Genomic DNA, 21,510 nt, shown 5'->3' with positions numbered 1-21,510 from the left:
CTATCATATCGCTAAAAGTACACAGGGAAACTCCCAATTTCCCCCAATCCACGTAAAATAACCCAGTATACAAGCCGGCGAGAAACCTCGCATGAAACAAAAAGATTACGTCCGAACACGCGCCGAATCAGCCGAAGCCTCACCACTAACACCAGGAATGAATCCCCATCCAGGGCTCTTCTGGCGACGACCCTTCCGATCACCATACTGCTCGTCGAACTTCCGAATCGCCGACAGCGAAGACATATCCTCACTAATCGAAGCGCTGATTTCTTCCATTCCGCGCTCGAAATGTGCGCGAGTCAGAATGCGGCGCTCCGGGTAGGCATATGGCTCGTCACCGGTGTGCTTAGCCGCTGCGTCATTCTCCTCGCGAACACAAGCCAGTGCAGCCGCCACCGACAGATTCTTCAAATCGGAACCAGAATACAGTGGCGTGCGTCGGGCGAGTTCAGCAAGGTCGACGGAGGGCTCGAGCTGTTCCTCTTTCAGGTGGATTTTCAAAACTGCTTCGCGGTCTTGCTCGGTTGGTAGATCGACCAGGAGACGACGGGGAAGACGGCGGAGGACAGCGTCGTCCAGATCGAAGGGTCGGTTTGTGGCGACCATTATGAATGCCGAGAGGTCGTTCATGCCGTCCCACTCGCGCAGGAACTGGTTAATCAGTTCGCGGTGGGAGGTGCGGCTGCTGGCTCCGGTGCGTGAGCAGAAGATGGCATCCGCTTCGTCGATGAAGACGACGCAGGGACTGAGCTTCTTGGCGAGCGTAAAGATCGCTTTCACGTTCTTCTCGCCCTCGCCCACGTACATGTCGTACACTTCAGATCCGCTGACTTCGAGGACTGTTGCTCCGCTCTCGCGGGCTACAGCTTTGGCGAGGAGCGTCTTACCGGTGCCTGGAGGTCCGTATAAGAGAAGGCCGGGAATCTTGTCGGTGGCGAGGACACCATATGTGAATGCCTCGGGGCGGATGAGTGAGAGGGAAGTCAGGGTCTTCAGTGCGTCGATGGTCTCGGGGGGTACATGCACATCGTTGAATGTGGTTCGGATGCTTTTTGCGTCAACTACACCGTTAAGCAGCTTTTTCTCGTGTGTGTTGCATGTTTTACGCAAAGAACTGATCAGCTGCTCTCTGGTCTGCCCTGCTTCCGAATCTTTCTGCTTGGGTGACTTCTCTTTAAGCCATTCATTGGTGACTCGGTCGCTTTTATCCATGAGCTCGAGTCCACGTCTGATGTGCTCAAACCCGAGAGGATCATTGGCTTCAGCGCAGCCAAGTGCAAGGGTAGAAATCCAATGCACTTGATTGTATGACCAGTACCGTTCCTCGATTCCTGATTCTTTGATGGTTGAAGGTTCCAGCGGCCAAGCACGGTCGCTCAAGATGTTATCCTTTACAGGCAGGGCCTGTTCGTGTAATCGGAAGCGAAGCATGCTCTGCAGGTGGCGAATATTGATATCCATGGTGCGCTTCTTTCGGTCTTCTGCAAAGACCTTTTCGGCGTCTTTCGAGCTCATGGCAGGGGTAATGAACAAGGTCTTTGAGAACTGATCATCGAGAACATTTTGCAGCAGACCAGCGCCATCTTGTGAGGGCGAGTGGTGGATCTCCTGCGAGGTAGTTCCAATCAACAGAATCTTGGACCCTGCCGCTCTGCGATCTTGAATGACTTTGTGCAAAAGTGTGATGAATTTGGACCCCTCTCGGGTGTTTTGAATATCACGGTAGTCTTGGATATGCATAATGATATCTCGAGTTGGCAAAGCCTTGCTGGCTTTCGTTTCGGTAATTTCTGTTGTTTCAGTGGGGACTGGCAGTGCTGGTTGACCTGGTGAACCGAGAAGCTCGTTGACAAGTTGAATCCACCGAGTTTCGGCGCGCTGACCACTTCGTGAGGCCCCGGCCCCAGGATCCGGATCCGTTTGGCCATTGATCGATCCCCCCAGGAGAGTTTTCAGCCCAAGCCAGTTGGGAAGCGGGATATCACCCGCCTCTTTGCTGCTCTCGATTGTGATGAACCGAGGTGTGCTAATATCGCCGCGCATACCACGGGGGCCACCTGCGATTTCAGTCACATCATCCTCGCCGTCACCTTCGGGGTCTTCGAGTTCCGACCATGAACTTGGGACGGATTGCCGATATACATCATAGCCGAGTGATCGAATGGGCGATGTTACCCCGGCATCTGCGAGATCTTGCTCGCTGAACAATTGTGCAATGTCCTGAGCATTAAGGGTTACCAGGTCGGTGCCCAACTCATGGGCAAGCTTCTTCACCACCGCATCTAGGAATGGTATTCCATCACTACCCGGATAGTGCAGCGCCAGATGCGCTTTCTTCACCGAAGGCTCTTTGGCATATTTCGCAGCTGGTAACCGCAACCCTGCTTTGGCAGAGGCCCGCAGCTCTTCCCATGATTCCTCGGCCACCGCATACCGGTTCTCCGGTACTGTGGGTGGTTCGCCGGACGCAGATGGATCGGAATCTCCCCCGGAAGCTTGACTCTCAGTTTTAACCTCCTTCGGCTCCTTTGACCGTGACTTGGTTATCTGAACCTGTTCTAGTGATTGCGTAGGGCGGTCTTCGCTGCTGTGAGACACCTTATTGTGCTCATAGAACCACGCGGGGACGGTCGCCGTTGATGGGGAAGTCTGCTGTGAGGACTTTCGGTTTCGCATCGCTCTGCGCACGGCAGATCCGTAGGTTTTGGTGATCGACTTGGCCAACTCGGGGGAGGGAGGTGTTGCCGGCGTGCCATTGTCGGAGATATTCTCAGCTTTGAGGGAAGGGTCTTCCACAACATTCCCTGGCGCCGTAGACTCGGCATCGTGAGGGTCTTGGGACGGTGGTGCAAGCCATGTTCGTGACAGGTGGAATCGTCGCGCGGACAGCGGTGCGGAATAGCGTCGGCGAGCAACAAATCGACAAGGGCGTGCAACCGACAGCCGGGCTTTTTGAATTGACGAATACATCCGGGACACTGTCACCGGAGCTTTATGTTATATCACCGAGATTAGTAGATATGTGCACCAAGTCGCGAGTGGCGCAGGGTCCCTATCGGGCCCTGCGAAGGAGAAATACTAGGTCACGTGATCCTATATTTTCTACCCAGCATTCGCCGCCGCAACCTGAGGTTCCTGGCATTTTATTAAGTACCTTCTCTACGTGTGCTATATAGAAAAAGAACATTGATCTCAAACTTCTCAGGCTCATGTGTACTTCTCCATTCCGCGTACGGTTCACTCTCTAGAATCATAGTACCCGCTTCGTCTCTACCGCGACTGACGGGAAAAGGTATATTTTGTATGGGAAGCCCATACAAAAAGTACTTCTAGTCAATCTTCAGTTTCTTGGCCACAACATCTAGGGATCGAACGAGTTTGACATCTCTAATATGGATCTATCCAACCCTATAGTATGGATTATGACAGTACTGTAATTAAACGATTAAGGCCAGCTTCGAACTATGCCGACACTACATGTACCCTATGAGATGACTGGGTCTGTATTCAAATCACCGATTTACCTCCATGCCCAAGGTCCTTTCCAAGTTGGAGATCAACTCGACACATGGATAACTAGGTATATCAAAGTGTTTCATAAAGGATGATTGAAACTATCACCCATAACCTTCCCAGCTACCATGGGCGTATCGCCCGGACAACAACTAACATACTGGGGAGAGAGGCACCCATCACCAATGCGGCTTCTTAGTTGGGGGCTAATGTTGTCATGTATTTCACGTGTCGGTTGGTCATACTTTATGTAGGCTAGATTTCCTAGGCTGGCATCTTTTAGCCGCGTGGTTTTGATTCAAAGGTTACATAGAAAAGCCCTCGGCACAGTTTATACTTTTTATCGCCTTTGTATATATCAAAAAAGACATCAAAAAAGACCTAAGAAATTATCTTTAAGCGTAGAGAACCTTCAGTATACATCATTTCTTCCCTATATAATATTAAGTTATCTACGCCTAACTATTGGTCAATTTGTATATAGGTCAATCCAGTTTGATGAAATATAGCTTATATACAATACAATATATACGTCAACGCCGTTAGTATACGTTTAAAGCTCTCTTTTCTTGTGGACTGAAATGATCTCATTTCGTTCGCATTCATTGCTGATGCGGAACTATCACAGGCCGCACGATTGTTTTGCGATGCATCAATTCATGTCCATGATGATTAAATATATACCTAGTAGGTAGATGCTTGCTAATAGAAAGGAAAGATATTCCAAATGACTATAACCAACAAACAACCTTGGAAAGCCCATAGATGCAGCCGACTACTCTTGTTAGGGTAAATACAAACCTTGAGCGCATTGCGAGAGTCTGTTACCTGTTGTTCTATCAGCCTGTCGCTAGACTTCAGACTCTTAGAAATGACAGTTAGCGGCGGTGTGTTCAACCTGCTCTCCCTGGCACAACCACGGTCCTTGTAGGGAGCTCATTCATGCTCCTCACGGGGGAGCACTTCAAATATCCCCTGCCCCGAGTCGTAACACCCTCGCAGGATGAATGGGACCATAACCGCATAGGCTTGATGTACTGCACCAGACCCCATGATGAGACAATCTTATATTTTTAGTGCTCTAGGAGAAAGGGAAGGAGCCTAGGGGAAGGTTTGCAGACTAAGACTATGCTTGGGTTTAGAAAATGGAAACTGCTGAGGTGGCTAAAACCTCACCTGCCTTTACATATGTACCTACCTATACGTACCGGATTTTCCCTGGCGGGTGGGGCTTTCCTATTTGAGCTGCCGCCGCTTTTATGAGGGTGCTCAGGCTCGGGCTCACTGAGTAGATGTCAGCACAGGCTCAGATCAGTCACGTGCAGAATGACTGATGCACTTAGCCCATCTCAGACTATAGTTACCCACAAGGGATGATAGTTAGTTCGTTAATACTAGCATTGCTGCTGCCCTTATTTTCCGGAGTACTACATCTTATTAAGAAAATATGTCACAACGAAGGGGCGTAGAAAAGAGCGGAGAACTCTATCCGTTTTATAATGTCTTCCTTCTGTCCTCTAATTCAGAGCGGCTCGAGCTTAAAACCCCAAAAATATAGGCTGATCGTATTAGGCCCGCAAATGTATAAAGTTGATGTATAGTTAAGCAGGAAATTATCTAGTTATTTAGGGTGACTTATGTACATAAAAACCTATAGCACAACCACAAACCATTGCGGTTCCCCACTAGGGCCCCAATAAAAACCATTTTTTCGCATAGAATTGCATAAATATACATAAAACTTTAAAAAATAGCCCTATAAAAGGACTTGAAAATTGATACAAACCAGTAAGGTCTTATATGATTTAGCGTATAAATTATATAACTACCCCACTTTAAAACCCATTTGGGCTCTAAGAACCATTGCGGTTTGAACCTTAAAAAAAAACCAAAAACCGCGATAGTTTCTTAGAACTGGCCCCAAAAGCCAAACTATTTGCGATTTTGTGGTTTTTGGCGCACTGGTAAGGCTTTTTAACGTAGTTTAGTAGTACTTTATGGCGTCCTAGATATGGGACTCCTATGCCGGAAAACTAGATAATCTTAGAAAGACAACGCCCGTCGCCCGGTTCGTATAGTAGGAAATTATGAAGCTTTGTGGACACCACTGCAGGGTCCACATCAATGGTTTTCAGACAACGCTTGCCGAGACCACACAAGCACACGCAAAAGGTTCTGCTCAATCTCATATTGTGCAGACGGTGTCAAATTTGAAGCAAACCCTGTTTGCTAGAGGCACCGTTTGGGGCGGTCTTTCTCTTCCGGAGTCGATATGGGCCCCTTATCCAATATCGTCTACCATTGTTCCGAACTTCGAAATCTGCAATATAAAATGAGCATATCAACTCAAGGTGCGCCTTGTCTTCGAAATTGGATCCTTCGAAGTATGCTAGGCTCAAAGGAACTCTTTGCTAACACTTGTTATCCTCTACAAAATGTTTGATTTTCTTTCATGGTTTCTGTTCTTTTTGTCGTCGTTTTGGCTCTGCCTTTGCGTGTTCTCGTAATATGTCGCAACCTTGTTGCAATTTGACATTCCAGCATACATTCCTATGATGATTGATTCGGTTATTGCGTGCCTAACTTCTTGAATATTATTAGTTTGGAACCGCCATGGTACTTTAGTTCAGACTTTGTGGACTGACCTCGATGGCTAAATGGTAAGGGGAAGTAGGCTAGGCGGTGCAACCCCGCACGTCGTCCCTGTGAAGGCATTTTGCCGTTCACAGCGTTTCTGGCGAGCTCTCAATCCTGGCAGCATAAAGAAGATCATTGACAGACAAATTTTAATGCGAATGGCCTCGGTTTAGATCTCCTACAAATACGTGGCGTATGTATAGCTGGGATTCTGCTAGCGCTTTCTGATAGAGGATTTCCTATTCATGTTGGACCAACTTCTTGTTTGGGATATACGCCTCTCATGATATTCGGCTGCCAGATAAAATATATTTGCTCGGCTTGGAAGTTAAATACAATGTCAAGAACATAAATTACACGGAAGAGCCTTCCGACTAATATAAAGACATCCCAAACCATGCAGCGCTTTTATTACATTGCATCCACCCAACCACCTTCAACTGACATAGTGCTTGGTTTTGACGACATCGGCATGAGTGCCAGCCCATGATAACCCTTAAAGGAAAAGGCCTGCTGCGGATCCAGCTAACAGCATACCAACTATGCAAATAGCAGAATTGGACAATGAGCGAGGCGCAACAATACCAGCAGCCGCATTAGCAGTCGAATTTGGGGTAGAGCCACTCGAAGTACTTGAGCCGGTGCTATCCGCACCAGTTTCTGTGGCACTCAGGGTCACAACACCCGTACCAGTAGCTTTGGCTGTTGCTGTAGCTGTGGCATTGGCGGCGGTATTGCACCAAACCTCACCTTGCTCAGAGGCTTTGATCAGGCACTCGGCAAGGGTGCCAACGTCCTGTCCCTGAGCAAGGCAGTAGTAGTCACAACCATCATACTCAATGACAGATGCCTTGGAGCAGCAGCTGCTCATAATAGCGGAGTTGTTGTTTTGCATAGGCATCGCGCACGCGGCATCGTGGGTGGGGATATCGTACAGCTTGGCATGACAGCTGGAGGTAGCCGACGCGGAGGAAGTGGTGGACGTGGTGGTCCCGGACATGGTGAAGGTTTGAATGAGTCGAACGAACTATTACACAATTCTTGGGACAAGTTGGACGAGGTGGCTTGCTATGTTTGACCGACTGGCAGGTGGTTATCAGCTTATATACCCTCGGTTCTGGGTCCTCACCTTGAGATGCCATACTAGTGCTATAATTAGACAGGTTTTTCTCAAGCAAATCAAAAATCAAATTCCCCCTCTCCGCAATCCACAGGTATCCATTTAATTCTTCGATACCTTATGCTTTCTTTCGTTTGTCTCTCTCATTCTAGACCACTCGGGCTTCACACTTTGTTGGTTATAGGCCTCTTATGAAGATGAAATACAGGGTCAAGATGAAAGATTTATAGCATCACATGACTGCATCGCGGTGGTAGGCTTTAATCACAGACAGAGCCACTCGTTTCCAAGGAGTAGGGCTTCCAGTTCAGTCAGTGCTCGAGCCTGCTAAAAATAGGATATTGTATTCCATATATGGCTTTATCAGGCCATTCTGCTATATCTTTACCCGGCACAGGTAGCTAACAGGGATCTTTATAAAGACAAGGCCAAGGTCAAGCACCTAAATGGATAGATAGCCTTTAGTGGAGTTGACCTTCGGGACATCAAGCGCATTCTAAGCCTGGAATTGCCTTCCCTTACATCTATCCACTTGTTAACCTTTTGCAAATTTATATGATGGTACTAGTCTCCGTTCTGGTAAATATATACCCGTGTACGTCAAATAAATACAAATACTAATAAAATGGGGTTTAAAGCTAAATTTGAAGGGAGTGAAGAAATAATGAAGAAATATTTGTTGATATTTCTTATAAACGTGGCAAGCGTCCAATACACGTTTACCGTGTTGGTGCCCTCCACCGCGTAGCAAACTCTCACTGAATAGCAGATTTGCACTTGCGGATCAATTTTCTGCCCAATCTATAGTGACTGAACATGAGTTTTTAACAAGCTTGCTGCTTGAATGGCCCACTTTCTCATCGCATGTACCGCCTACCTAAACGCAAGCTGTTAAACACAATGGTTATATTCTATCAATGTCTTTGGGTTTAAGAACCCACCACTTTTCTACCACTTTTCCCCCCTCCTTTTCTATTGCTGCTGCTACTGCTTCTATAACTACTTCTTTTTTTGATAACACAAGATCAACAGAACTTTCCCCTACCTTGCGAGAACACATATATGAATTACATGCTCTCAAAAGAAATCAAACACCAAACCAAATCTATTGCTAACCATCATAAAAGCTTAAATGTGTTTTACGGCAACTTCCTTGTCATTTCCATCATGAGTACGACTTCTTCACCAAGGGTCAAAGTTTGAACATCAACTGGGCTGGATATTGACAGAATGTGTGTCGACCGACCACTCATCCTAGTACGAACGATCTTCTACTACTTTTTATCTCTGTCTGGGAAAATATTCAACGATGAGCAAAATTCAATGGCGATAACTCAAGATTATCAAGTACAGCCAGTATAGTCTTAGTCTTATACATTGCAGACCTGGGTGTCTGGCAGCCTATTTTAAACTTCGACCGTTAATTATGTTCCTCTTTTTACCCCACGCCTACTGGTTGGAATGGAGAATTTCCCTAAGAGGTCCATTTTTCCGGAGAATGGAACGATTACACCTTTTACACCCTATAACTAGCGGCCATTCCCCTGATCTCGGAAATGACCTCAGCATCTGATTCGCTTTTCTACAGTCTCAAACTATGTGCCTTGCATATACGTTCTTCAACATAACGTATCATATCTCTGAATAGGGGTTAGAATATTGGAATACAATTCTGGTTTTTCTACTTATAGTACAAAACTAAGAAGGGATCGAATGAAATTGCAAATTCCGTTCCCCTGTTTTGGGTGGGCATAGCCTGCTTACACCCACGGAGCGAACATTCAGGACGCAATTGACGCGCAAGGCCGAATCAAATTGGAGCCTGTTAGACCCTAGAGGTTGGTCTTGAAGTGGGACATGACGTAGTCAATATTTCGGGGCTCAACTCGTTGGTGAACTTAAGAGGCAAAATATATAGCCGAGTTTCACCGAGCACTCAGGCATTTATGCCGACTATAAATAACTGGCACCATAGAACGTGTTTCAACTCGTGGAGTTCTTAGTACTAGATAGAACTTTTTAAATGATAGAGTAGCACAAAGATATATAGCTAGAAATTAAAACACATTCAATTCCCACTCCCTTCCCCTTGAGGATCTATCATACTGTCTTTTCTGAGCACTGCCTATCACTACTCTTAGTTGCTAACCTCGATTATCACATTTTTAGTTCTCTTTATTCTTTATTTACAACACTTTCCAGCTTATACCAATTTAACTCTCCCCAGGCCCCACCGCCAAGGCTTTAGCACTGTTAGTTTATTGTGCAAATCCCAACAAGGTGAGGGCCGCAGTAATATGCCATGCCATCTATATTATGCCGATTTGAAATCACAGAGACCACTAACTTTACTGATAAACGTTCAGCGAGTAGAATATACCTACTGTACACATGGCAGAATACAAGACTTAAAGAACCAATTTCCTCTTATCCATCATTTTTTTAAATGCGGCTTGCTCAATATTTTATTCCAAACTAAAGTCATGGCCTTGGTTCAGGAGAGATTTATCCAGTGTGTATTTGTCAAGCCAATTTCGGGGATGGGTGTATCTAATCTTTGACTGTCGCCTAACTAGTCTGTCAGTCGAGAATCTCCCTTCCTTTGCCTTTCATGCGCTTGAGAGCCCAGTTCCCGAAGTGTACGCTCTTGTGTGCTCATAGCATACAACAGCAATGGGTCCCTTGGATACGCAGCATTACCTTCCATTAAAATGTTTTGGAAATGATGAAATTTAAACTCTTCGGACAGAATTGGATCCACGGACCGGCTTTTATTCAGCTGGATGGTCAGCAGAAATTGCTCTAGTCTTTTGAACTAACGTGACAGTCGGTGGGTTTTCCGGTCTGTAGTCCTTATACATGGCCTTGAGGACATGTCGGGTATTTGCTATGGACATTAAGAGTCCATTGTGATCAGAAGAGGAAGGCGGATCGGGGAAACTGCGAAGCTCTTGGTGTTGTTCAATCGGGGGACTGCGTGCTTTACTTGAAATGTACTATAAGGTTGACTTTATATCGAGCCGCTGGCCGGACTCTATCAACCATCATTGGGCACAGATTCTTGGAAATTCAACTCCCACCGGATGATTCTTCCGAAAATAATCATCCCCTAGGGATGGCGGTAAGGTCCAAAGAAAACCTGTTTGTTTCGTCGAGGTACGGAATAACAAGGTCTCTCATTGTCATCAAATTAATACCGGCCTAAAATAGTTTACTGGCCGACAGTTGCCCCTACCGCCCTATCTTTCGGATTATACTTATGCATAGGTAGAATTGATCGTCGGAATTTACCAGTTCTATCCCAAATTTACATATCAGCAGGGTCCACTTCTGTGTCGATCATGTTCAGCTCAATAGAGATGGATGAGTTTATATCCGCCCCCTACCAAATAACTCTTTAAGACAGGAGCCGAGCTGCCAAGAGCTCCATTAGGTAGTTTGCGGATCTTGTCGACCATTTCTACCCCTATCAGGGCCTCAGGATGCGTAAGCTGAATGCATGAAGCCCTTCGGGTGGAAACTATTGGCTGGAGCCCTACCTTGGGCCAATAATGTGCTATATCCTTTCAGCTGTAGGAACCCCATGTGTGTTTAGATTATATCGCATGATACCAACTCTTTTGATGCCTTCGATGGTGTTTTGTGGGTGAGTAAAGATTTATCCGGGCGTGTCTAATTCCATAAATTTGTTATTGATAGGTGGTTGAAAAGGTATATAAGACCCGATGTCTAGAGCTTCCTGAGGGGTCGAACCAACGAACAGCTTCTCAGAAAGATTTCTTGCTTGTTATAGTGAATAGCTCATTGCTTTGTTGATCAATATGCACATGAAAAGTGCTCTGAAGCTGGCCGTCCTCGGGTGTGCTCTCCTCTCTTCCGCGCACCCAGGACACCATGAGCCCCTTGACGGCCCTGATGTCCAGTTGTACAAGAGGAACGTGCAAAGTGGACTGCAGAAATGCTCGACAGAGTATCAGAACACTGGTCTCCAAGCCCGAGTGGAATCTCGTCGCAAGGCTATGATCGCTCTGCACCGCCGTCACCTTCGCATCCGAGATACCGACGCAGTCCTCAACAAGTCCCACCAAGCCACGCATTCCATGTCCCCCTCGATGTCAGAGAAGGAAATCTTCAATTCCCCAGAAAAAGTGTGCCTTCTCGGCCCAAGTCCCGAAGGCGAAACAGGACCGTACTGGCTCCCCGGCGAACGGGTACGCTCTCACATCCGCGAAGGCCAGGCCGGTGTCCCCGTGGTAATCCAGCAGCAATACATCGATGTCGAAACCTGCAAGCCCGTACCGGATCTCTACGCTGAGATCTGGGGATGCAATGCCACAGGCGTGTATTCGGGCCTGGTAGCAGATGGCAATGGCAATTCAGCGGACCAGTCTAATTATAACCGGACGTTCCTCCGCGGAATCCAAAAAACCGACTCGGACGGTGTGGTCACGTTTGACACCTTATTCCCTGGCCACTATGACAGCCGCACCACGCACTACCACAACATTGCGCACTTCCATGCGAAGAGACTGCCAAACAACACCGTTGCTGGTGGCAAGGTCTCTCACATTGGGCAGATCTTCTGGGATCAGGATATTATTGGTGCGGTCGAGTCAACCTACCCGTACAACACCAACAGCATTCCCATCACGCCTAACGCTGAGGACCGGGTGGTGAACGTGGAGACTGAGAACAGTGAGGCTGACCCGATGGTAAACTACGCGTATCTGGGTAATAGCGTTGAAGATGGACTGTTTGCTTGGATTACTGTCGCTGTCAACCTGTCTGCTGTACACTACCCATACTACACCAACGTCTATACAGAAAATGGTGGTATGGCTGTTGATGGAACTTCTGATGGAAGCCCAAGGGAGATTGACGGTGGTCTTCCTCGGGCCTCTTCGGTGCCGAGCTGAGCTAGGGACAAGGGGCAGAGTACGTTATGTCAGTGAGATCCTACTCTATGTTAGTAAAGGGATGGCCTGGGTAGGAGAAGTAGGCTGCGGCATACCCGCAAGTTTGCGATTGCGGTGCCTCTTGATATTGGTAGTGCTTTATCCATCTACAAATTGATGTCCTTGCATTTCATACGTGGTGTTATTCTAAAGTGCCACTAATAGAAGTGACTGAAACAGTTATAGGCCTCGTAATGGAACCCTGAGAACCGCACTTTTGAACCGCAGTGCATTTCTAATGTCGCGCTCAGAGGATGATCAGTGAGTGGATCAGATTGCTTATGTGATAGTTAGTCAGATGACGCTTAGCCAGCTTATGTAATGGTCAGTGAGCGGCTCAGAGTGTTCAGAGGCGTGCTCAATTTTACTCTGAGATCAAAAAGCGGCAAGAGGTGAGCACTAAAACGGAAATGGAAAGGTCCCAAGTGCCAGGCATTATCCAGTACATAACTATGTAGTCTGCACTTAATCTGTATTCCACATAATTTCACCGGAGTTGGTTTTAAGAGATGGGCCCACCTACTAACTGGTTTCCTAGGGTTGGCAGCTATTATAAACTTTGGAAGACTTCACCGAATTGTGACGTGGCTTAGTTTACTCCGTAGGTTTATGACATATTTCAGGAACGAATGTACAAATTAGCGATAAGCTACAAGAGACATGGGTTTTTGTTTATAAAAAAAAGAAAAAAAATTCATTGAAGTGTTCCACAACTATATATCCAGACAACACACAGGTGTAATAGCGAATTGATCATCAGAAGGAAGGCAACGGAAATCTCTACACGGTTTTGCGCATTCAGAACAGGTCTGTGAGTTTACATCCGAGAAATTTTTCGTCACTTGATCAATTCGCCATTACAACGAGCGATATCCTTTTATGTATCGTGGTTGGAACTAGACTGAGAACAATATTAGTGAATTGTTCAAAACAAAAACATGGTAAAAATGCATTGCAATATATGAGTTCTCAGCAAGATATACTGGCAAGTAGCAGACCGACCGGGAAGGAAGGTCCGTATTGTCTCCGCATTGTCGATTTGGAGGGTAAAGAAGTAAAGTGTTTTTTCATCCTTGAACAGATATTGCAAATGCAGGAATTAGAAGGAAGTAAAACTCACATTAAGCACAAGATGCAATCACCTGATCTCTATCAGGTTAGTGGCGAGATTGAAGCATCGTAAGATGTACTATTGGCATTTGGATCATGCTATCCTCAGGGGTCAGGTGCAATCAACATCAAGAGAGCTCCGGAAACCTGAGGAACATGAAACCACAAAGCCAAATGTAATTCACAGTAGTGATTATAGGCCTCAAAGATGGCAATCTGCAGTAGATAGGAAGAGTGTGAATGACTCCTAAGGAGTCCGTCCAGTCGTGTACCATTGAAAAGAAGAATGAAAGACAAAGAGGAAGATGAAGAAGAAGAAAAGAAAAAAAAAAAGTTGTGAAGAAAAAGCCGCGAAAGGACCACGTGATTTACCGATTGGGAATAGCGTGAGTCTGCGCAGGAGAGAGGAGGGAGAAGGGAAAAAAAGCCTCCAAAAGGGCAAAAAAATCATAATCAAAGATGGAGCTTATACTTTAAGATCTATACAATTTCCCCATTTCATTACAGTCCTTTTCTCCCTCTCTATCCCTGTTTCTCTTTGGATTAATCGCGTTGTCGTCTCGGTTAGATCCTCCACCCTACGGACCCGGATCCTCCGTCCCCAGTTCTCTCTCTTCCACCGGGCGATCATCCTTAATTCCTGACTTGGGCCTTATACCTTCAGCCCCCTAATGCTGAGATTCCTTAAGAAGAAGAAAAAAACTACTTGTGAGTTGTGTTTCCTTAAGAGATGGCTGTTTGGAGAGAGAGAGTGAGAGAGCCCAGCCCCTCCACTCTCTCCCCTAGCCCCGTTACTTTTAACCTTCATCCCCGACATCTTCACCTCTTATCACTCCCCACTGACCACCCATTTCTCTCAGAAGGGAAAAAAAGATTCATTGCGCGGGTGAGTGACTTGGCCAAGAGGCCCCCGATCGATACTTCAGCACCTCGCGTCTGCTGAATACCGGTTCAAGTCGCTCGCTACGGCTTGGCCCATCCCCGAACGTTAAAAGCGGCCTGTTGTCTTCCCACTCCAGTCGCGCTCCACGCCACGTTTCGCCCACATTTTCGCCATCGCGAGCGATCATTTTGAAGTCCCCCATTTGTGGTGACTTCGTCGCTCAGCAATGATGATGACGCAGCCGTTTCCTGCCCACCAAGGCATGCCGCAACATGGGTTTCCCCCCAATCACCCAATGGCCGCGCAACATCCAAACGGACACCCCGGCGCTGGAATGGTACAGCAAATGCATCCTGGTGTGTCTGCGCCGGGAGGACCCCAAGTCAGCCAACCGGGCCCGATGATGGCGGGCATGCCCCCGGGCGCTGGGACAGTTGGTCCTGGTGGTCCTGGTGGTCCTGGTGGCCCCGGCCCAAATGCCCATGCCCTCTCCCACCTGAATCCCGCGCAGGCGCATATGCTTCAGAACAACCAATTCCAACAAAATTGTTAGTATTCAACCTCCTAATTGCTTAACGCGATGGTGTGCGAGATTTGAGGCTACGGAACACGCGATCGGCGCCCTCTGCGGTGACTTCTTTCCCCCGCTATACCTGCATCTCTTCTAGCCGTCTTTCTCGATCGCATGCTTACGTCCTGGTCAATCTATAGTCGCGAACAATCCCCATCTCTTACACCAACACCAGCAACAACAATTAATGCGGCAACGAATGATGCTCCAACATCAGCATCAACAGCAGCACCAGCAGCAGCAACAGCAGCAACAACAACAACAGCAGCAGCAACAACAGCAACAACAACAGCACCAGCAGCAACAACAACAGCACCAGCAGCAACAGCAACAGCAGCAACAACAGGGTCTCCCCGTATCAATGCCCAATGGTACCCAAGGTCTTAATGCTGCTCAAATGGCTGCAATGCAAGCGAACCCTGGAATGCGACCCGTCAATATGATGCACCTTCAGCAGCAAATGCCACATGGCCAGCCGCCAAGTCTTCAACAGCAGCAGCAGTTTTTCGCTATCCAGCAGGCCCAGCAGCAGGCCCAGCAGGCCCAGCAGGCTCAACATGCTCAACAACAGGCAAATAATGGACAATCAGGCCAGCATACCCCACAGCGTGCATCAGCACAGCCCCCGAATATGCACGAACAAAGTGCCACTCCGCAGTCACAGCATGGCGGACCAGGAGGCGGCACACCTCAACCCTCTCAGACCTCTCAGCCGCCATCCACTCAGCCTCCGCAATCGCAGGGCCCGCCTCAAGGCCAGGCAACTCCTAATCCCCCATCGCAGCAATTGCCGCAGTCTCAACAGCCCGGTCAACAGGGACAGCCTGGTCCGCAGCCTCAACCTCCTCAGGGTGCCCAGGGCCAGCAGCCGGGTCCTCAGAATCAGCAGATGACGGCCCAGGAGGTTCAGTTGAAAGCACAACAGCACCAGAATGCTCTTATGATGCAGCAACAACAGCAACAGCAAAGAAAGAATAACGCGATTTTGACCATTCATGCCTACGCTGAGCATCTGGGAAACTTCCAACCCCGCAATGAAACCCAGGATCTGATGTATTGGCAATCGTTCGTCGATCGTTTTTACTCCCCTGTAGGTGTGTTGCGGCAGGGTGTTTGGAATAACACGATTGGATCTAAACAATTCGAAATCGGGACTCCGGCACTGGCACGTTATTATTTGACTCAGTTCACTAGCGGTATTAGTCAAATTCAGATGGTGGTGGAAGGTGCACGCGAACGAGAATCTCAAAATGGAGGGCATTACGTGGAAGCCCCGAAATGTTCATTCATTTATTGGTTCAAGAATGAGTGCCAGGTACATCCCTTATCACATGATCCTCTTCTTTTCAGCTTGCTAATGCCTATCTCTTTAGCTTTTCACCAATGGCACGTTACGCGCGCACTTCGATATACACAACAAGCTTGAGATGCTCGATATTAATGTCGTCAGCCATAACGAGTTCATTCCCCGGTCTTTGTTGTTGGCCATGGAGGCCGATTCCCAAAAGCAAAGTCCGAAGGTCTCGAAGAACTCAAAACGTGCTCAGCCTAAACAAGCAGCATCATTAGTGCCAGATTCCAACGTGACTGCCAATGGCGTGCCTACCCCTGTCATGGGATTCATGGAAGTGGCTGAAACCATTTCTGCGATGCAGATGTTGTTCCAATTTTCGCAGGCAAATCCGCAGCTATCACCTCCTGATGCGTTGCGGAATCTCGTCAACACTCTCCAGTCGCAAAATCCCAACCCCGGCTTTGTATCAACTCCCATGCCCATGAACCAAGGCATGAATCCAGCCATGAACCCAGCCATGAATCCGGGTATGAATCCGGGCATGAATCCAGCTATGAATCAGGGTATGCATCAGGGTATGAATCCCGGTATGAATCCCGGTATGAGTCCGGGCATGAGTCCGGGCATGAACCCAGGCATAAGTCCGAGCATGAACCCCGCTATGAACCCAGCCATGAATCCAGGCATGAATCCGGCGATGCACCCAGGCATGAGTCCGGGCATGAATCCAGCCATGCACCCAGGCATGAACCCCGGCATGAATCCGGGTATGAACCCAGCCATGAATCCTGGCATGCAACCCATGCAAAACGTTCGGGGACATAGCATGGGCGCTCCGTCGCAGTTTGCCTCGCCGGCCATGGCCCATCTTGGTCTCCCCGGGCAGCAAGGTTCGCCTCATCTGACTGGTTCAGCACACGCGAGCCCAGCCCAAAGTAGCCTCGCCGGCCCCCCCGGGATGCAACCACCAATGCAGCCGTCCCCAGCTGGCGTGAACAACAGTCCAAATGTAGGTGGCAACAAACGTCGCCGGGCAAGCACCGTCAAAATGGAATCCGAGGACGGTGGTGGAGTCGAAGCTAACGGCGCTCCGCAACAGGGCTCAGCGAAAGTAAAGGCTAGCCCTCGGGTGCCGAAGCGACAAAAAGGCGCCGCCGCCTGATCAGGTTGGGAGTTTGGTTTGCTTTCCCTTGCTTTCATTTTTCCCCGCGGTCTCAAGCGGTGTGGAACCGGCGTACGACTGGATACCTGGGCGAGGCATGTCGCGCCCACTCTTGTTTGTTTACTCCTCATCTAGTTCTTTCGTCCTGTTGAAAGATCTATCTTGCTTTTTGGCACATGACGACTCAATTCACAATCGACGGGATTTAATCAGTGTTTGAGGCCCCATCCCATTTCCCTTGACTTGGAAGTGGCGTCGGGCCCCATCGATCCTGCTCAACTCCGACCTAATGTACTCTATCTTCCTTTCAGCGTTTCCTTGGTTGGCTCGGGATCATCGCCTGACCTTGCATGTTTTCTATTTCTTTCCCGTTCGGTTTTCATTTTGATATTTTTTTGCTATCCATGTCTGGGATTTGACGACTTTTGGATTGGTCTTTGTTTAGGCTTTTGCCCATTGCTCGCTTTTTCCTTGGCAGTCTGTTCATTTTTTTTACTTCTGTGGACAGACAGAACTATTGATATCCGTGTTTGGCGAATGATATGGCGTCCGGCTCTTACGTTTCTTTGGGAACTACGTCTGCGTGCATATGGGTGTTCTATGTTCCATTTGGCTTGACATCTCTCCCCATTCGGGGCTTATCCTCTTTCTGCCGCTACTTGACGAATCCATAAATACCTGCTTTCCAATCATGATGCATCGTAGTTGTATACTGAAGTATGTCGAAGTATGGGGTCTATAGCTACATATGCAGCGTGGTTGATATTACTATGGAATTGCTCATTTCGGACATCTTTCATTGCATATTTCTCGGTATTCCAACACCCATGAATTCCCAACTCATAATTTATACAAAAATATCCCTCTTAAATCCAAACTGAGCGGCGAAATCGGCGAACTCTATCGGCGAATTGATAATATCGAAGCTCGGCATTCGTTATCATATCAGTTCCCCACACCGGCCTCCCAAGGGATATAGAACTGCCCCTCATCTGGACTTTTCTCCAAACATCCTCTAATTTGGCACATCGACCAACCTTGGAGACTTAACAATGGCACACTCTCACTCCCACGATGCTGGCATTGACCACTCCCATGACGACCCCTTCAACGGCCACGGCCATGCACACGATATCCTCGATGGTCCAGGCTCCTACGTCAACCGCGAGATGCCTCTGATCGAGGGCCGAGACTGGAAGGATCGTGCCTTCACTATTGGTATTGGTGGGTATGTATAGAACTTCCCATTCCATTGCAATCAGCCTCTATTTCACCCGCCTCGTGCCAATGCATATGATATCCCCTCAAATCGCCACCTATAGATGCATAGCCAGTGACTGACGTGAATCTGGATCCGAATAGACCCGTAGGATCCGGCAAGACAGCCCTGATGCTAGCGCTATCTCGCGCTCTTCGAGACGAGTATAACATCGCCGCTGTGACGAACGATATCTTCACAAGGTAAGAGAAAATACCCCAACCCCACCCACCTATACATCCCACATCCAAAACAGAACAACAGGACTCATACATTACCTTCCCATACACTATACCACATATCTCCAATCTCACCACTAACCAACCTCCTAAAAACAGAGAAGATGCCGAATTCCTAACCCGCCACAAAGCCCTCGCCCCATCCCGCATCCGCGCCATCGAAACAGGCGGCTGCCCCCACGCCGCCGTGCGTGAAGACATCAGCGCAAACCTCCTCGCCCTCCAAAAGCTGCAGAAGCAATTCTCAACAGACCTGCTGCTAATCGAGTCCGGAGGCGACAATCTTGCCGCGAACTACTCGCGCGAGCTGGCTGATTTCATCATCTACGTGATTGACGTTGCGGGTGGTGATAAGGTGCCTCGTAAGGGTGGACCTGGAATCACCGGATCTGATCTGCTTGTTGTGAACAAGATTGATCTTGCTGAGGCTGTTGGGGCGGATCTTGCTGTTATGGAGAGGGATGCGGCGAAGATGAGGGAGGGGGGTCCGACTGTTTTTGCGGTTGTTAAGCATGGGAAGGGCATGAATCATATTGTTAATTTGATTATTAGTGCTTGGAAGGGGAGTGGGGCTTATGATGTTAGTTTGCAGAGGTGGAAGGATGGGGCTGTTAGGGGGTCTGGGAGTGTTGATGAGTAGATATCTTGCCCAGGTGGTAGGTTTGAATTGGATAACTCGGGACCTTTTGGATGATCTTTTGGATGACCTTGGAAGGGAATACGAAATGAAATTGGAAGATGATGTTTATGAAGTTCAATATATTCAATGTGTTGAAAGTAGATGGTACACACGTTTAACTGCTTTTTCCCTCCGAATACAAAACATATTCCCCGAGAACGCCTGGAATGCAGCTGTCGCCAAATCTCCAATATGTCACAGAAGCCGCGTGTGGGCTGGGTATCTGGGTGGTTTTGGGCAGAGGAGGTTTTGTTGGTTGGTTCCTCCACTCCTCCACAAGATGTAGATATCACACAAGCAAGAAACAAACTCAGTGATTTCATTTGGCGAACCGGGACAAAGCCGGTCCCAGATCCAGACGTTCCTGCTTGAGTTTGTCCTTCGTGCGAGCAGCATACTCCTTGCGCAGCGTCTCGGCCTTGACACGCTTCTCGTCGATGACATTCTTTCCACCCTTCTTGCGGAGATACTTGCGTAGAGCACTGTTGCGACCACGACCGCGGTTCTTGATCTTCTCCATGTGATCCTCGGGCTTCTGGTCCGGGTTGCGCTGCTCCTGATACTTCTTGTCGTTGATGGTATCGAGCTTTCCAATGATGTTGGGGTCGAGCGAGATCATATCCGGCTGCAACTTGGTGAGCAGCGAGTGGACCTCGTGCTCCTGGCGCTGTCGTACGTTCTCGTAAGGGTTGGCTTCGAGTGAGTCGAAGTTGGGTTCACCGGCGCCGGGAACGAGGACACTGGCGAATCCTTGATCGTGGCCTACGCCGAGAATATCCTCGTATGGGCACCAGCGTACGTTCTCGATGCGCTGGCCGTCTCCGCCCCATGCCATGTATGGGCTCTGCACTTTGCCTTGGTCGGCTTGCGCGGCATCGAAAAGACCACGCCATACGCTCATTTGAGTGCCCCAGCCGACTGCGGTCAGGCCGCGGTCACTGATTGACACGGATGCGCCGGGCTGGTAGCATGAGTATGAATGCACCTCGCGGTACATGCGGATATCCCACACATTCATTTTTTGGTCTTGGCCTGTAGAGACCATGTAGTGGCCTGTGCGGTCCATTGCCAGTGACCGGACAGGTCCCTGGTGCACGAGTGCCTTTACGAGGGGGGTTTGAGAGTTGGGAGACCAAAGGGTCACGGCTCCATTTTGGTGTCCGACATGGAGGATGGCATTCCATGGGTTCTGTGCGAGAGCGGTGGGTTTACCTAACCGTGTAGGTAGCTCAGCGACGGTCTGGCCGGTTGAGGTATCTGTGTATTTGAGGTGACCGCTCATTTGCTATATGAAGGGCCGATTAGCATGGCATCTCAGTAGTCGAATAATCGAAGATACTCACAGCGCTTGCGAGTAGGAAATGATATGGCAGGAATTCCAGGAACAGCGGTTCCAGGTGCTTGCTCAGACAATGAATCTCAGTTCCCTGGTGGTCGTAGATATAAGTGTGCTTCTTCTGTGCCACGGCGAAGAACTGGTTGTTATGCAGCCAGCGGGCATCCCGCACAGTCTCGTTCAACTGCAGTTCGCAGCCCAGTTTGCCCTCGCGCCAATCCATCGTCGCAACATGTCCCTTCCGTCCCGCCAGCAGCAGGTCTCGTCCGTTTCGAGAGTAGTCCATGCGGTAGGGGCCCATATCAGGAAGCTTCAATTCGAATCCCTTCTTTGCTGTCTCGATTCCGACGCTGTCCCGAATCTCATCTTGGCGAACTTTGTATGTCCGCTCGAGTTCACCTTCGGGTTCGAGGAATCCTTCCGTGTGCTCGAGCAAAATCTCTGCATCCTTGGCTTGAAGAACAGCCTCCTTGTGCTTGAATTCCTGTCTCTTGAGATTTGCGCGCAGCTTCTTGTCCCGCGCACTCTTCGCATTGGCACCTTTGCCTCGTCCGTAGGTTTGCTCGGCTGCTGCGAGTCTCATCTTGGCTTCGTGGTCGCCCTTGGTGACAGCCATGTTGGCGGCTGAGTCGGCCATTTTCTGGCAATTTCTCGAGTTCGTTTGCGAAAGAACTCTGGAAGATAAGAAGGCGGACGAGAATCGTAGCTTTCAAAGAAAAAAAGTGTTTTGCCCAAAATTTCGCCAAGATT

The 21,510-nt window shown here is 48.5% G+C and overlaps 7 protein-coding genes across 7 annotated transcripts; 3 read left to right on the top strand and 4 right to left on the bottom strand.

The window, feature by feature from the left end:
* Positions 1–105: 105 nt before the first annotated feature.
* Positions 106–2,973, bottom strand: N7455_009989 (ATP-binding protein; the record flags this gene model as incomplete). Its single annotated transcript, XM_040957426.2, has 1 exon — positions 106–2,973. One exon carries the CDS (start codon positions 2,971–2,973, stop codon positions 106–108), a length of 2,868 nt encoding a protein of 955 aa, XP_040812044.2.
* Positions 2,974–6,649: 3,676 nt separating this feature from the next.
* On the bottom strand, positions 6,650–7,153 carry N7455_009988 (uncharacterized protein; the record flags this gene model as incomplete). The annotated part of the gene is made up of 1 exon (XM_040957425.2): positions 6,650–7,153. One exon carries the CDS (start codon positions 7,151–7,153, stop codon positions 6,650–6,652), a length of 504 nt encoding a protein of 167 aa, XP_040812037.2.
* A 3,941-nt stretch (positions 7,154–11,094) lies between these two features.
* Positions 11,095–12,189, top strand: N7455_009987 (intradiol ring-cleavage dioxygenase; the record flags this gene model as incomplete). Its single annotated transcript, XM_040957448.2, has 1 exon — positions 11,095–12,189. One exon carries the CDS (start codon positions 11,095–11,097, stop codon positions 12,187–12,189), a length of 1,095 nt encoding a protein of 364 aa, XP_040812059.2.
* A 2,024-nt stretch (positions 12,190–14,213) lies between these two features.
* On the bottom strand, positions 14,214–14,408 carry N7455_009986 (uncharacterized protein; the record flags this gene model as incomplete). The annotated part of the gene is made up of 1 exon (XM_065606348.1): positions 14,214–14,408. The coding sequence occupies one exon, from the start codon at positions 14,406–14,408 to the stop codon at positions 14,214–14,216; it is 195 nt and encodes a 64-aa protein (XP_065460311.1).
* Positions 14,409–14,447: 39 nt separating this feature from the next.
* N7455_009985 (LIM domain-binding protein) lies at positions 14,448–17,930 on the top strand (the record flags this gene model as incomplete). The annotated part of the gene is made up of 3 exons (XM_040957523.2): positions 14,448–14,769; positions 14,933–16,107; positions 16,166–17,930. The coding sequence occupies 3 exons, from the start codon at positions 14,448–14,450 to the stop codon at positions 17,246–17,248; spliced, it is 2,580 nt and encodes an 859-aa protein (XP_040812082.2). The 3' UTR covers positions 17,249–17,930.
* A 343-nt stretch (positions 17,931–18,273) lies between these two features.
* On the top strand, positions 18,274–19,385 carry N7455_009984 (urease accessory protein UreG; the record flags this gene model as incomplete). Its single annotated transcript, XM_040957435.2, has 3 exons — positions 18,274–18,476; positions 18,611–18,709; positions 18,845–19,385. The coding sequence occupies exons 1-3, from the start codon at positions 18,301–18,303 to the stop codon at positions 19,383–19,385; spliced, it is 816 nt and encodes a 271-aa protein (XP_040812135.1). The 5' UTR covers positions 18,274–18,300.
* Positions 19,386–19,743: 358 nt separating this feature from the next.
* On the bottom strand, positions 19,744–21,397 carry N7455_009983 (WDR46/Utp7 family protein; the record flags this gene model as incomplete). The annotated part of the gene is made up of 2 exons (XM_040957505.2): positions 19,744–20,709; positions 20,768–21,397. The coding sequence occupies 2 exons, from the start codon at positions 21,395–21,397 to the stop codon at positions 19,744–19,746; spliced, it is 1,596 nt and encodes a 531-aa protein (XP_040812070.1).
* Between the last annotated feature and the right edge of the window lie 113 nt (positions 21,398–21,510).

Source organism: Penicillium solitum (genome assembly GCF_028829755.1).
Source record: "Penicillium solitum strain IBT 25940 chromosome Unknown utg000008l_segment0_segment0, whole genome shotgun sequence".
Lineage (NCBI taxonomy): Eukaryota > Fungi > Ascomycota > Eurotiomycetes > Eurotiales > Aspergillaceae > Penicillium > Penicillium solitum.
This window is presented reverse-complemented; position numbering and strand designations above follow the sequence as displayed.